We start from the raw sequence: 17214 nt of genomic DNA on the forward strand, positions 1-17214 counted from the left end.
TCCAGAGCCGACTCCACCATTTCTCAATTTCAGCACGGCGTAGGTAAAACAGTACATGTGAGTGTGTTGGAAGTCTACGAAATGGGGCGTATGTCTGGCATAAACACAATACCGTTAATACAGAGTGCGAGTACCCGTAGGGTTGTGTGTTACGCTACCGTCATCTTAGGAAGACATTGGAATACACTGGTTCCTGTAAGCAGGGAAATAATAATATGAAACTGATATAACCCTGTCCCTCTGGTTGTTCTGCGTGTAGAAGACGAAATCTTTAAGTTCTTTCCATTGCAACATATTTTCTCTGCCTTTGTTTCCACTGTTATTCGTGCATGTGCAGATTTAGGCCTTTGTATTGATTCACGATGTACAGAGCACGACAAATTTCCGGAAAGCAAAGGTGAGGAAAAGTGATGTGATTACAGAAAAAATCTTAATACTAATATTCCGCGCCAAAAGACTGGGTGTTACTGAAGCTTTCAAAGACCCAACCGTGACCACAGTGGTGGTGTAGAAAGGGAATTAAAAGTTTAAGCTGAAACAATTAAAACTTTGGGGTTTGCCGATGACATTTTAGTTCTTTTAGAGACCGCAAAGAACTTGCAAGATCAGTTGAACGGCATGGAGTGTGTCGTGAAAAGAGATAGGATGAACATCAGCAAAAGTAAAACAGGGATAATGGTATGTTGTCGAATTAAATCAGGCGATGCTGTGGAAATAAAAGCAGTAGATAAGTTATTCTATTTGGGCAGCAAATTAACTGCTGATCGCCGACGTATCGGGGATATAAAATGCAGACGGTTTACAACAAGAAAAGCGCTTCTGACAGAGGCTTTTTGAAATGTGGCGCTGCGCCGGAGAATGCTGAGGATTGTCCAGGTATATCAGAGTGTTGATATAAAAGAGGTACTGAATCGAATTGTGTGTGTGTGTGGTAATTGTTGCAATCTAACTAAAACAAGGGATAGTCAGGGGTGGGGGGTAAAAATCGACGACGACAGCTGCAATGCGAACCTTTAATGTGCACGAAGTCCATTACAATGAGGTATTCGACCCCGTGTTGGGGAGTGGGTGCTAGATAGGTTCGTAGCGCCCCTTTCGACTGTCGTCGAAGCTCCAGCATGGAGTGCGAGCAGTGGTTTTCGAAACGAGAACCGGGCACCGGCACAGGTGCTGGAGCATGTCACTGGGGCAGATGGCGGCAGAGGAGCCGTGGTCCGTGTTGTGGAAGCGGCTGTGCGAGCGCGCAAAGGCCTGGCTGCGGACTTCTCGCATGAGGTGCGCTTCTCTGCCGTTTGCTTTATTGGATTTGCTTCTTCTTGTGTTGCCTTGTCGGAAGGAAGACCCGTAGGGCACGCGGCTCCCCTCTACTAGACGAGCAGCGGTCTGGCAATTTGTCACAAGTTTGAAATGTCATGTACTCGCCTCCAGGTCTCCTCTGCAGAGAGTGTCGCAGGTGTCGCTTGAGGTAACTAGGTTTTCGAGATGAAAAAAAGATGGCAGTGTTTGATTTTCAGAGTCATTAAACTAGACAGTTAGAAGTAGTTGATGTCTTGTTCCGTCTCCAGCTTATATACTAGTATTTTCTTGCATAGTACGACCATTCCATCAAAAGAGCGATTAAAAACAGCCTACATGACATTTCAGTGTTTAAGTATATAATTTAAGGGGTTGAGAAACTGATGTATAAAATTAACTATTACAGCAGCACTAGTTGGGAGCAGTAAACACGCTAAGATATTCGCCACCACACAGCATTACTGCAATTGTATGTCAGTTTTTATTTATCTCCCATATAAGGCATTTGTTTTCTCCTTCCTGCAGTATTCAAAAGTTCATGAAGTTTTTGGCTTATTTCTTCTGTTTTATACGATAGAAAAATATTTAGTTTTATATCTGGTAGGCTGCTTCTACATTATCAATGTCTATATGATATATTGTTATCTCTCTGTGTATTACGTTACTAGTGTTAAGTGATTAAAATATTTTTATTCTCAGGAATGAAGAAGACTCTGAAGAACTGCCTGTAGAAGACGGTGAAGAGGCGTTGGATCTAGGTCTGGGAGCTGAAGGTTGGTGTCGTAGTATTGCAAAAATGGATGAATTTATCTCTGCAGTTATTTCAGTGCCTGCCAAATAATTTGTTAAATTTGTTTGTTAATACTATATAAAAAGGTCATAAAACTAAATCTAACAAGTAGTTATTCATTGCAGCTGGCCTACTGTACAATGGGTGCCCTCCTGTTACAATTGTAAGGTATGTACTCTTTCGTGGTGACTTATTTTTAAAAGTAGCTATAAATGAGATACTAGAGCAAAAGCAAAAATTGTTACAGTGATGAAAGTATTCAGTTCTTTTGCACCACAAACAAAAGGCTGCTTCATATGTATGAAGCACGTTTCAAAAAGGATATATCTCATACAGAGTGACACAACATTTTAATTCATTGCATTTGTGTAGTATAACTATGAGAAGACTCTCAGACAGTGTCGAGATTAATGACAATCAGCGCAAGTAATTTAAGAGAATAAGATTGTGAAGAAAATTGTTTCAGTTGTGCAGAAAACACTGGTGCTGATAATTAGATGATGGTGGTAACTGAACTGAAAGTGCATGTAATTGTACCAGTGTCAGAGAATGATTTCAATTTCATAACTACATCAAGAAATATTTGAGAACTTTGTTTTGTAGTTATGATCCAACAGAGGATGTATTTGCAGTTTGTTCCTGTGTGAACCGTTACTTGAATGTTATTTCTTCAGATGCACTGCTTGCAATTTAAAGTTGTGGCTATTACTGTAAATGTGTGCCCATTTCAAAAATTTCTGAAGCAGAATAAAAGTAAGCTCAGCTACAAGTTGAAAACAAATGACAAGTTTGAAGAAAGGAGATTGAACTATATTGGTGCCACAACAGTGATTTATTACATTATTGTTAATTTTTTCATTTGATTTGTTGATATAAATTAGCATTTTATCATCTGAAGTAACTGACTGCAGAGACATCCAAATCTTTACTAGGACCACTATTCCTCTAGTTCTTTTGCATATAAAATATGGATTTTTAAAAAAAATTCTTTCCTGATAACATATTTTCACTGTTTCTACCTTGTGAGATGTTGTAAGGTCTTTGTATTGATCAATACTTTGCAGAAAACCACAAATTTTAAGCAATCAGTTGTGAGAGAACCAAGATGTGACTAACCTAGATTACTGTACCATCATTAAATTTTTGATTGAGTTGGTACAAATTTGCATTTCCCATCAGTCTGCTAGTGTCAATACAGGGCTTATTACTGTTGGAGACATTATTACTGTAATTAACTAGTGCATAAACTGGAAATTACACTGGTCCACTGTGCATTTTTTGCAGAAACCAATGTAGACAGTCTTTATAGAGTTCAATGTACTGAACATGAATATCATGATTAAAATTGTCTACTATCTCAGGATTACATGTAAGATGGGACTTAACATTTCATGTCTACTGCTACTATAACCAATAGGATATATACATTAATTGAACTTAGCTAGTTTATTCATGCCTTGCTTTGCCTTCTTCTTGTGGGTGGTGTCTGGAGCCTCTCTCTGTAGCATCCAGCAGGTGACAGCCAGCATAGCAAGAGTCAAGTTCAGTACATCTAAAGCTATAAATTACAGCTACTTTAGTTTCTCTAAAAAATAAAGAATGATAATTTTTGTAGCAGGTTTATGACTTCCTTTGAGTATAATATGGAATAGTAAAATGTAAGACTGTTTAGTAACAATGTAACATCTCCTACTTTTAGTGTTCTAGGGTTCAAGAAATATCATTGTGATAATGTTTTAGTCTTAAAGATTGGGGGGTTACTGAATTATAGCAGAGATTATGATTATTGTATTTAAAAATTCTTTTATAATTTCAAGTGTAGTGCTTACAATTTGAGGATTCTTTGTGGAAACATAAGTTTCAAGAACTCACACTGTATGTATTGTGAATTGCTGAGTCAAGAGGAATACTCAAAACACTAGTTGTTGGCTTTGACCTGTGACGTAATGCTAATTGCTGCTCTTGACATCACCATTTGGTGCGTATTTTGACAGTTTGGTTGCTTGTTGGTGAAGCTGACAAATTTGAAAGCAAAGAACTTTGTTGTGGTGACAGATATCTGCAGCTTTGCTGGAGGTCTAAGTTAGGTTGGAAGGTGGCAGTTTAGTTGTGAGTTGAGGCAGTCTCTGAATGGGAAAGCAAAACACTACATTGTGATGACAGATGAATCTGTAGTTTAGAGCCTCCCTTTTTTTGTGGGGGTAGCTGATTCAACATTACAGTTGCCAGGTTGTTTACAGTGTTTGTTAGATGTTTCCGTGTGTTACAAGTCAAAGCCAGTGACTAGTATCAAATATTCCTCTTTATCAAAATTGCTCTTAAGTGTGCAGGAGTGTTTTCTTTTTCTCTCAATATATTCATCAATTTATTGCAATTTCATTAGTCTTTTTGTGTATGATTAGTTTGAAGTTCAATACCTTGCCATTGTAGTCATAGGCTAATCGAGTTCTTGAAAGATTACACAGTATGCCCACATTTAGTGTTTCTGGCTAGGAAATGTGAGCCAAAGAAATACTCATCTTTTTTTATCTTTAATATCATCGTGCTAATCTGACCTCTGTTTCTATAAAGTTTATATAACTTGGAAAAGTTTATTCCATGCTATCATAGTTTAAAGTTGTTTTATAAACAACATAATGTATTAGTTATGATGATGAAGATTTTGATGTAGTGTTGACTGCCACACTTTTCTTTGTTCTTTGTATACCAGTGAATAATTTGTCTAAAATAAATTCGCATTTGAGTAAAGACTGGCAAAAATAATAGCTGACACAAATTATCTTATCCCCCCAAAATACAAATAATCTTACTAAAAGGAATTTGGTGCAGTATTAATCTACCATTACATTTCAGTTCTGCTTTTCCTCTATTAATATCTTATGCTATAAAACGGAAGAAGTTTTTTTCAAATGTTCTTCACACTGCTCTTGTTGATTATTGTCAGGGTGTATTGTGTTTTCACTCGCACATTGAACCATGTTGTGTACTAGTTGTCATTATTAGTGTAGGGGTTGCCAGTCTATTAAACATTGATTGTCCTATTGTCTACATCAATTTTTTTATGTAAACAGAATCCTGATATGTTTTTTGCAAGCTGATAAGCTGTTTAACTTTTCAGTCCCAGCCAGCCATGCATTAGTCCGACTTCATTTGGAGCTGTCTCTGAAGTCAGGCTAGGCAGGCAGAAAGAGATAAGCCCAGGCCTTGTCCGTGAATCTTCAGTGCAGTCAGATGTGACATCTCATGGAAGCCATGGCTCAAGTGTAGACTCGTTCTTGGAGTCTCGCAAGCCTGATCCTGAAGAAGTGCTGCTTAATCTAGGATTTGGAGGACCTCCTATAGCAGAGAATGAAGTGTCACGCATTCCACGTCGCTTCCTTCAGCCATCAAAAGTAATACTATATAATAATATATCTTTATTACTAAAGCAATGAATCTTATGAATAAAGTAGTGAAACTATGATTCTTAGAACCATTAGGGCCTAAAGTACACCACCATCAATTTTGATTTTGTAGTATGCATGCATGCTCCTGATGTTTAAGAATTTTATTGTGAACCAGCTTTGTCTATACTGTTGGTGCACATTGTACTGGATGGTTGTAATAAAAGTGCAGCTACTCACAGAGGTCCAGTGTGGGCTGTAAGTATCATATGGCAGCAAAACTTGGTGAATTTGCTAACGCGTTAATGCGGAACAAATTTATGCTTGAAAAAAATAGTTCTATTTTTGGCCACCAGGTGTAAGTCTGGCACTATGATCGCAAGAAAAGACATATAGAAATGTTTCCATATGTAATGGATTAGGGATGGGAAGTGAGCTGAAAATGTCAATCAAGTGAGAAACACGCATCAAAAAAAGTTTTGCATCACCTCGGTTCTGACAGTTCCAGAACCTGTACAGAAAATTAGAACAGAGATCAACATAAACCTCATTTCCGCTCTTTTTATTGCTCGTGAAAACCACACATTGTATGTTGTACCACCATACAGTGAGACCTTCAGAGGTGGTGGTCCAGATTGCTGTACACACCGGTACCTATAATACCCTGTAGCATGTCCACTTGCCTTGATGCATGCCTGTATTCATCATGACATACTATCCATACATCAAAGACTGTTGGTCCAGATGGTCACATTCTTCAACAGTGATTCGGCGTAGCGCCCTCAGTGTGGTTGATGGATCACGTCGTCCATAAACAGCCCTTTTCAATCTATCCCAGACATGATTGATGGGGTTAATGTCTGGAGAACATGCTGGCCACTCTAGTCGAGCGATGTTATCCTGAAGGAAGTCATTCATAAGATGTGCACAATGGGGGTGCAAATTGTCGTCCTTGACAATATGCTGCCGATATGGTAGCACTGTCAGTCGGAGGCTGGCATTCGCATATCGTACAGAATTTATGGCACCTTCCATGGCCACCAGCGGTGTACGTCGACCCCGCACAATGCCATCCAAAAACAGCAGGGAACCTCCACCTTGCTGCACTCACTGGACAGTGTGTCAAAGGCATTCAGCCTGACCAGGTTGCCTCCAAACACATCTCCGACAATTGTCTGGTTGAAGGACTATATGACACTCATCGGTGAAGAGAATGTGATGCCAATCCTGAGCAGTCCATTTGGCTTGATGTTGGGATCATCTGTACTGCACTCCATGGTGTTGTGGTTGCAAAGATGGACCTCACCAAGGACGTCAGAAGCTGCGCATCAAGCAGCCTATTACGCACAGTTAGAGCTGTAACACGACATCCTGTGATTGCATGAAGAGCATTATTCCTCTGAGTCATAATCCGTAGGTAGTGGTCATCCACTGCAGTAGTAGCTCTTGAGCGGCCAGAATGAGGCATGTCATCGACAGTTTCTATCTCTCTGTATCTCCTCCATGTCTAATCAACATCACTTTGGTTCACTCCGAGATGCCTAGACACTTCCCTTCCTGGCACAAAGTAACAATGCGGATGGGATCTAACCGCGGTATTGATTGTCTAGGCACATTTGAACTACAGTCAACATGAGCCATGTACGTCCTTCCTGGTGGAATGACTGGAACTGATCGGCTGTGATACAGTATCCACAGTCAGGATTTCTGGGACCTGGGGTGATGGAAAACTTTTTTTGATGTGTGTATTAACTGCTGCTTACACAGTTTGTTCAGTATAAGCACTAGAAACATCAAGAAGCTGCATCCATGGAACGTGATCAACAGTACCAGTTTTGCTACTGGTGAGAAAAATTGGAACAAATTTTTTTCCAGCATGAATTGGTTCTGCATTAATGCTAATGCATTAGCATATCTACCAAGTTTTGCTGCGATATGGTAATTACAACTCACAGTGGACCTCTGTGAGTAGCTCTGCTTTAATTATAACCACTTGATGTAAATGACCATTCATGAAAATCTGTCTCCCCAATTTCTCTGATATTCATTTTCGTATGGGCCCAAAACAAAAAGTATAATATTGTTGCCCTTAATTAACATTAATAATGAATTTCATCTTAAATATTAATTCATATTTCATAACATAAATAAGATATATTACTTTTCATAGGAAATATAGAATGTTGAGACTTGGTTAAAAAACAAATCAGACATATGAGACTGATGGTTTGTCTACAAATTTTATTTTCATGAACATGTATTTTTCTCAAAACTTTGTCTCTGTGATTTGTGCCCTTGTGGTTATCAGTGCTTCAGCTGATCATTTCATGTTCAATATGATAAAAATTTCCTATATTTTGATCCCAGGAAACAAACATGTTTAATAATTATATTCTAACAGAAATAACACTTATTTCTTTAGATACTTTTTAATGTAATATTTTGATGAGGTACAAATATTTTTCCCATGTAAAAAATATTATTGTTTGATTTATTTTTGTCCAAAACAAATTTCACTACTTCAACATTATATTACCCATTATTTATTACCTACAAGCCATCTGCAAATGGAATTGCCAAATATTTGATAACCTTGATCCTTGTGCCTTTGTTTCCATACATGCAAAAAGTCTAATAGATAGAACATGGCTTATTTAATTACAAGAGAACACAAAACATTATGCAATAAATTGTTCTAGGGACTATGTTCAGAAAGATCAATCTGAAGGCAAAGACATGATCTGAAGGTTTATTATTGTTGATATACAGGTGAAAGGTGTTGCAATTGATGACTTCCTACGATATCAGCAGGATCTGATAGAAAATTTTGAGACAGGCTTTTGTGGATACAGAGGGCTGACTGGTAAGTTTTGATTTTTTTTTTAAAAATATGGTTTCTCTACTTTGTGGGTTGAACTTCCAAAATTTCATGAATATCTTCACACTAAATACCTATTACTTCAGTGCCATCCTTATCCGTTACATCTTTGCTTGCTGCTACTAACAAAAACTGTCTTTGGCTCTCTTTCTCTTGTATTATTAAACCAGAATAAAATCAATCATTTGCAGTGTTTGTTGAGCCCAACTTCTCAAATGTAGAAACAGTAGCTGCTCATAACTCTGTTCTCTGTAGCTGTGCATGGTTGCTTGAATTAACATGGTGTTGTGCTGTGACAGGTATGGTGGTGGGCTTTTTGCTCTGTTTTGCAGGCTCTCCTGTGCCAGGTGCTTCCTCAACGCACATTGTCTCGTCAGCTTCATCTCCGGTGAGGACGTTTGCCCCCCTTTCCCCCATTTTCAGTGAAAACTTGGTGAACATTCCTCCCCGCTTTGTGCCTCTGCGACACCAAGTTCCCCGCAAGCACCTCTGTGTCCCCGGTGGGACAGGTGCTGGGGGGAGCCACCCGTCGCTGGGGCGCTCGCTCAGCTCGCGGCGCCAGCACCTGTCAGCTCCTCGCTCAAACCATGATAGACGTGCCAGTGAGCCACATCCTACAAAAGTTTGACTTGGCCTCTTTGAAATGGAATTATCATTTCTTCCATTTTGCTTTGCGTATGTTGTGTATATTGTTAAATATTTACTACAGATCATTACAAATTATTGTAATTACATTACAATGTGGGATCTACTGTTGTTATTTAATATAATATTTACTGATGTTGGCTTCGTCTCTTAGTAGAGGAAGTATGTATGATGGCACAAGATGGCTGTGATGTGTTCCATAACTTACGAAGTCTGTGTATAATGTCCTTCATGCAGTATTTCTTTCTGTGCAGTAAACTTTGAAACACATATGCATGATTATTGCTTTATGTCATTGTGTGTTAACAGCTTGACTGCATAAGAGGCTTATCAAAAGCTTCAAATTAACTTTTAAACCAGGTAGTACTATGATACTGAGAACTTTTACTTTCACATTGTGTGCACAATACTTTCTTGTGGACTAATTTTTTACATCCCAAATTTGTCAGGAACTATGGATAACACTAGAATTGAACAAGTCTTGTGAGGGAGGTCACTATCAAAATAGCTGTATTGTGTAATCATTTATATTTATAATGCAATATGTTTTTGGTATACTTTATTAAAGATACTAATATCTTTTTAAGTGTCTGCTATTGTAAAACTTGTAAACATTCAATTGTTGACTCTCGTACCTCACTGTCATATGTGTTTGATGTATACACCTCCTTTTACCTTCATTACTTATCAGTGTAATGTTTGAGCTGTGTCCCAGGTCAGTCAGTGCCTTACAACATGTAATGTACTCCTTGTTGTTGTTCACTGTAATGGATCTCAGACTAAAACATACTTGGAGAAATTAATGTTACCATGGTCAAAGAGATGTATCTCCATGTAAGTGTGGAAAGAATGATTAGAGCCTCTTTTTCGGGAAGTTACTTCAAAAACTATAATTAATGAAAATAATTATTTGGATTAGTGATCAAGTGATTCTCTCTCTCTCTCTCTCTCTCTCTCTCTCTCTCTCTCTCTCTCTCTCTCTCTCCTGAAGACATTTTCTCTAAAACAGTCTTCTGCAATTTAGTTTCTATGTCAGTGGATACACTGTAATATCATCTGTTATAAAAGACGGTTCAAACATGTTTAGTGGATAATCATTCCACATATGTTAAAGGAATTAAAAAACTGCAATATACATTCACATTCCCACATTGTGCTCATGCTTTGTTCTGTGTCCAGCATAATGGGTTCTTGAAGAAATACTAGTTTTCTTAGGAATACTCAGTGATCTGACTCAACAGATTTTAGACAGTCATCATTAGTCTATACATCTCACAAATTCAATTTGACAGAATTATTTTTACATGAACCATTGCACATTTTCCCAGTTCAACCTTTAGTTTATATAGTTACTTTTGCTGCAGTTTAAATTGAATGACTGGTCGGGCCATCACCGAAAAGAAATAATAATCAAAATAACAAAATGTTTTTGCACACATTTCACAGTAAATATACAACCAAGCTGTTTAAAATTTATTCTGTGAACATGTTGCTTTTATGTGCTATCATCGTTATTAAAGGCCTCCTCCTGGACATTCCCAGTTGAGTGACTGGGCACAGTGGTAGAACACTGATCTCTCATTCAGGGGATTGGCTATTCAAATCCGCATAAGACCATCCATATTTAAGTTTACTGTGGTGTCCCTAAATCAATTAATGTGAATGCAGGGATGGATCCTTAGAAAAGGATACAACAGATATAGTTTCCCTTTGTACCACAGTTCTAGCTTGTAATCAATATTGAGTGACCTCATCATCTATGGGACATTAAAGAAGGGAGGAAAATTAAAATTTAGATTTTTCCACACATTTCAGTTTTCAGTGGGAGACACCTATGCTGTTATTACCTGTTTTCTCATGTTATCTGTTCAGCTTCCTGTTTGGTCATTATCTCAGTCATTTCTTAAAATTTACAATCCAGTGAAGAATCACAGTCTCAAAGAACTATCATCCATTTGCCTGGCTACAGACCCTTCAAACTGTCACTTCATTTTAATTACAATCCTAATTATGTCTTACACTCCAGTCTGTTGCCTGAACGTTTTTTTTTTTTTCACTAGTAAATTCCAGCATGCATCTCTCCGTTGTTTGCTATGTAACCCCTAGTGTTTAAATAATTTTAGCATTGAACTTTTCTGAAATTTACAGAATATTTCCGAAATTTTCAGAAGAAACAGATCATTTCAGTATGTTCTGCATCAAAAAATACATTCTTACTTTATAATTTATGTGATATCTAACCCCATCTCAACCAAACTCTCCTGCACACTCTGGAAGATCGAGAACTACACACACCACAAATATTGCTATGATTATTATTAAATTTCATATTTCTAAAGTCTGGCTCAAGTATTTTCCATATCTGTTTCCTTTTCCCACATTCCTTTGTTTGCCTTCTTCCTTACTTTCATTGTTGTAACTTTTTCTTGGTTATTGGCACTTTAGTGATCTTACGGGGTTGTAGACTTTTTACTTGCATTTTTTTCTCTCTGGGAATAATGTTGGTAGTTACTCTTCTCTCTCTGTTGTCTCGGATATTAATTTTCATTAGGGCATTTCTTGTTCTGTTGGCTGAAAAACATCGCTGAAAAGATTGACTTTGATGTCATTACCTCGTGAGTCTGGCATCACAGCTGTTTGTTATAACTTTATCAAGTGGTGTCAACCTGAATTGTTCATACTAATTCCGGACTGAATTACATATTGTGTTGATAAATGTTGATGAACTGAAAATGCCCATACTATTCACTGAAATGTGTTCCAAAATCTAAGCCAAAGACCTTTACATATTTTTTTTTAAGAAAGGTAGCAGTAAAACAGTATCTGAAGTTGTGTGTTCAGTCCAATTGCATCAGTCTGATAAATCTGTACTGATACTTGGATAACCAGAACTTATAGTACTACTGGAAACAGATATGTGCAACACAGATTAATGCCATTGAATGATCCAAAATATTAACATTAGTTTTTAGTGTAAAATTCTGTTGTGACTTACTCTTAGAACAAGTGATTTCCTTAGTAGCACTTGAATGACACCAAATTCAATTTTTTGAAGTTTACATTGCTCAAGGAATTATTTTCTCTTAAAGGTGCACCTTGTACCAAATTTGATGTTTGTAGCTGTATTATTGAGCTCATCTTCAGAACTTATTGCATGTGGATCTGCAATAAAATTTTACGCTTGCAGCAGTTTCTTGTTCACCGTACAATAATGTGCAGTGCAAGAACTAACCCCCACACAATCAGCGGATAATGAAAAATCATTTCAGGTACATGGGGAAGCTGCCAAGATGTGCCATGAACTGGAGATCAGTACAGACAAGATATTGAGATTTGATGGAGAGCGCGTGTAAACACCTTTGATGTAAAGTCTTACAGAGTGTTATTGTGGATAACAGTAAATGAAATGGTACTGAAGTTGAAGTATGGCCTTGGTGCAGTCCAGAGGAAAGAAGTTATAGGTATTTTGCTGTACCCATGGAAAAGCACCTTAAAGGAGATTACATCTGATCGGCCGCCAGGGGTTGGTGAAAGGGATGGGAGGGGGGGATGCTTAGAACAGTTCAAAACAGGGCCACTTTCCAGTGTGAGGCACACTGTGCTCTCTGTACTTGTTAATAGCTTGTTTCATGGGTGTCTGCAGAAATTTATCCATGTATGTGTGTGCACGGTGGGGGTTGTCGGGGGGGGGGGGGGGGGGGGGCTGGCAAGATTATAAAGTTGCCATTTTTTTTTATATAAATGGGTTGGTCAGTTTAGAGATGTCATGCCACAAGAACTCACTGGTATTATAGGTGACACAGACGTCTATATCCCAAAGAATTGATAGTTATCGAACACTTCTAAAAGTGTAAGAGAATTCTGTAATGAATAAAAACTATACTCAAAATCCATAGGGGGGGGGGGGTGATTAGTGCTTTATCTAGTGCTCCCTCTCACTCTCTCTCCCTCCTGCCTTACAGATACCTGTGGCTTATTAAATAATTTTGTGTCATCTAATGTGCAGCCAGCAAGGAAATCACAACAATGTAATTATCTTTACTATTTTCTGTAACTCTATATTCATGGATTGATTTAACTACTTCTCCATCTTTCCCATCCATTTAAAATGGTACGTGGTCCCAATCTTATTGATGTGACACTTTTGTTAGTACATTGGACGTGAGAAGCGGAGTGCAAATATCCACCCAACCTTCCAGATTTAGATTTCTCGTGGCTTCCCGTATTGAGGCCAATGGCAAATGTTACCTCATTTTTGCCCTATCTGAGCTACAGCTTCATCTAGAAAAATCTTGGCATGATGCTAATCTTTCTTCTTGACTGAATTCAATTTGCTCCAACATAACATAACATCTCAAATCCCATCCTGTCGCTTATGCCTTTTGTTTTACTTCACTTTAACACTTCCTCCATACACAGTCTGATACACTTCATCCTTCTTCTTACTCTGTACCCTCCAGATCACTAATCATCAGCTGGAAGTGTACACTGCAAATTTTGTTTCATGCTAGTAAATAGTGCATGCTGCTGCTCCCTTGCAGCCACCCCTTTACAGTGGGGGTGAAACTTTTTTTTTTCCCCCCTCCACAATTTTGTGTTTGCCTTTTCAACATTGGAGAGTGCTAGGCAACCATAATTCACGCAGTTTAAAGTGACAGCCAGATAAAAAAAGTAGAAACATCTTATGTCCAGTGATGATATGGCAACTGTGATATCACTGGAAGTGGAAATCAAACCGGAGCTGAACAGGAGGGAGTTACAGGAAATAAGTGGAAAGAACCTCTTATCTTAACGGTAGCTGGTAAATGAGTAATGTGATTGCCTGGAAGTATCAAAGCTACAGAAAAGGAGTACATTCTCACAAAAAGAACAATATTTGATAAAACCTAATTTTTATCAGAATGGAAACGGAAAGGTTTTGTATGTGTATGGTAGTCTGTTGAAGATGTGTGTCATTACCCAAAAAGATTATGTGACAATAGAAGCCAATTGTTAAAAAAGTATCAGGATAATCTTTTATGTTGTTCTCAAACCCCATTTGACCTTGATTGGCAGGAATAATTAATACCCAGGCATATTACAACTGTTGGCATCTATTTGCACTGCGTCAGTGTGAAGGGTTCCTCAGAGTACTATCTTTTTTTAATTGATTGAGGCAGGTACTTCAGACTTAATGACCTATTAAAAAACATACTTATTAAATAAGTATGTATTGTGTCTGAAGGCAATTTCACTTGAGAAAACTAAAATGAGAGAGAGAGAGAGGGGGGGGGGGGTCAGTATTGACCTTCAGGAGGACATCTACTAAATTGTTGACAAGTCTTTTAATGGACACTGGTGCCCAGGTAAAGCTCATTGACACATTTTAAAACAGGAAAAATGCACCATACTTTAGTAACTGCTAGTTTAATCCTCAGGCAGGACAGGATAGGTTGAGGAATTGAGCATGGTTGGAAAAGATTACAAGTCTCTCAACCCAGGTTGACTGACATGTAGTAATTTTACACTTTTATTAAGTATTTAATCTGCTTAGTAGAGCCTCTAAAAGATGCACACACAATTTATAAAGCAGTACTCTCCTTTGCATGTGCAATGTGAGCACATGCCATTCTGTACTCTCTCTCCAATTGGACATAAAACTGTCCCAGGTGTTCATATTAATCATTGCATGTGATGAAACAAAATTATTATTCCAATTGTTATGTTGATGTTGCTTTCTCATTTCTTGTACCTTGTTCTCATTTGTGTGATGATTTGATAAGTATCATAATAAATTTTATATTACATTTCATATTCATTTTCAGACTTCAGTCACTTAAAGAAATAAAAGATGCCAACTGTATCTTCTGACTAAATAACTGTAATATAAATCATATTTGGATACCCTGAACGTTGTTATCTTTTTCACGTATTTTAAATTCATCAGGTTTAAAGTTATGTGTAAGAATATACTTTAGAGTCTTTCCATTGGATGATATTAACTGAAATCTACTAAATTGTTGACTAGTCTTTTAATGACACTGGTGCCCAGGTTATAGTTATTAATGTAATACTAAATTTATGGTGGCCATTGATTTTGTCAATTTACTAAGCAAATTTCTGAAGTCTCTTTTCTTTTATAATTAAAACATGCTGTTATATAAAGTAAGCAAAGAAAATTGTAAAAATTAGCTTTTATATTGTACATAAAAATATAACAAGGCATTTCTCTGAAGTCAAATACTCTTTATTTTATATGTTATGTGAAAGATCAAATAAACAAAGTGAAAAGTGTTGAAACACACAAACACTGATAATTACCCCATCATCTAAACAAGCTACATTTATTATTATTAGTATATTTCCAGTTCTTCTCTTCTGTAGAATTTAGAATTATAAGGAGTTCTTTAAGGTTCATCTAATGAGGACTGAGTCTAAGATTTACTGTTTTTCAGGAGCAGTTTTCTTACATTAGTAGACAGAGTTATTAACAGCTGTAAAATCCTTCTTGGCATTTGAAGCTTTGTGTTTATTAATCTGAAAGGTTTGAAACTAATTGGGAATATGTAGGTTACCCAGTACACCCTTTAATACACTCAAAGGCAAAATAAGTCCCACCACAAAGGAATTATTTGGAATGGAAATCAGTAGATGTGATGTAGGTTGTCTTGCCTTGAAGGGCAACAAAATGGGGCATAGAACATCATCAACACACCTGTGTGCTGTAAGTTTGCTGTGGATGACAGTCAAAGGGATCCTGCTATGAAAAGAAATGGCGTCCCAGACCATCACTTTTGGTCATCAGGCTGTATGGCATGTGACAGTCAGGTTGGTTTCCACCATTGTCTGGAGTGTCTCCAGATGTATCTTTGGCATGGAATCTCATTGACTGGAGTATAATTGTCTTTAGTGATAAGTTCTGCTTTGAATGGAGCCCCAATGACCAGTGAAGACATGTCTGGAGACACCCCAGATAACAGTGAGATAACAACCCAACTGTTACCCATCAAATGACATGACATTTACTATCTAACACATCAATTGAACAAAATTTGGCACGATCCCTCAGGAGGGCATGTAAAAACTCTGGAAATCAATGCTAGACAAATATGTGCTTGCACAAGTGCCAGAAGTTGACCAATGCATTATTGACTTGTTAATCTGTACATGTACATTACATGTATCAGTTTACATGTCATTTGGATAATTCCTTTGTGGTGCATCTTTTTTTTAGAATTTACGTCGAACACTTACACTCAAAAGATAATGTCAGTACCGTGTATTTGTAATTATGAATAGAGTTATTTTATGGGACTTTCACTTCACTGTCTTCCAGTTAATTGAAGTTAAAGCATGAGAAAGCTGTCATGATACATTGTGACAGGAAGACAAACACTTATTGGAATATCGGAGCATTAAAGACCAAGATCGATAAGTAAATGGATTATGTTCAGAAGATGGGACAAAACCTTTTAAATATTTTGAGGGAAGTCTAACAATAATCACATGTAGGAATCTGACCTAAATGTTGCACTTTTAATGTACAGAGAGCAATAGTAATGAAAAGTCTGACTACTTTATTACAGCTTTCATTAAAAAATCCTTAGTGTTGTGAGAACAGACAAGGTAAATAGATGCTTGTGTTTGAGGCTATGAATTCCATTCTTACAAAGGTAAACACTGGGGACAGTGTGAGGATCTCGTGCTGTTGTAAGTTTTTCATTCTCTTTCACACATTCTAGTATGACTGCAGGTAGGGCGCAAATGTACCGTTGACATGACTAGGACTACTAATCACACTTTGGATCATAAAATGTATGTTAGGAGTGATGAAACAAAAAGCAGCATTTTTAAACATTTGTGATTTTGCTGAAATGATTCAAGAAAATGTCTTTCTGAATGTATTACATAGATGAAAATATTAAATGTGTTTTGCTGAAGTAGCATCACCTAATTCTCTTGAATATGCAGTTAAGAGAGAGTAGTTGTAATGCTACTCATAACAATGACTTGGTAAATTAGTGGTATTTGGTGGAACATTTTCAACAAAAAGTATCTCACTAAACAAAGAACACAAGAATCATTTATTTATAAAAAACAAGTGCATATAATTTTTAGGTTATATTTAAATACATGCAGTGAAAGCAGCTTTTTCGACTCCATAAGATTCATATTCCTATTTACTATTTCGTTCTGTGGGAATACATAATGTTTGAGCCTGTTTACATAACTGTGAAACTCGT

The 17214-nt window shown here is 37.2% G+C and overlaps 1 protein-coding gene across 1 annotated transcript in view; it reads left to right on the forward strand.

The window, feature by feature from the left end:
• Positions 1-17214, forward strand: part of LOC126252303 (uncharacterized) — a 259042-nt gene that overhangs the window by 131190 nt on the left and 110638 nt on the right. The window contains exons 2-5 of the mRNA XM_049953185.1: positions 1996-2069; positions 2212-2254; positions 5205-5478; positions 8239-8332. Coding sequence (XP_049809142.1) covers positions 1996-2069; positions 2212-2254; positions 5205-5478; positions 8239-8332 — 485 coding nt within the window. The remainder of the gene's footprint in view (positions 1-1995; positions 2070-2211; positions 2255-5204; positions 5479-8238; positions 8333-17214) is intronic.

The sequence above is a fragment of the Schistocerca nitens genome, chromosome 4, assembly GCF_023898315.1.
Source record: "Schistocerca nitens isolate TAMUIC-IGC-003100 chromosome 4, iqSchNite1.1, whole genome shotgun sequence".
Taxonomy (NCBI): Eukaryota; Metazoa; Arthropoda; class Insecta; order Orthoptera; family Acrididae; genus Schistocerca; species Schistocerca nitens.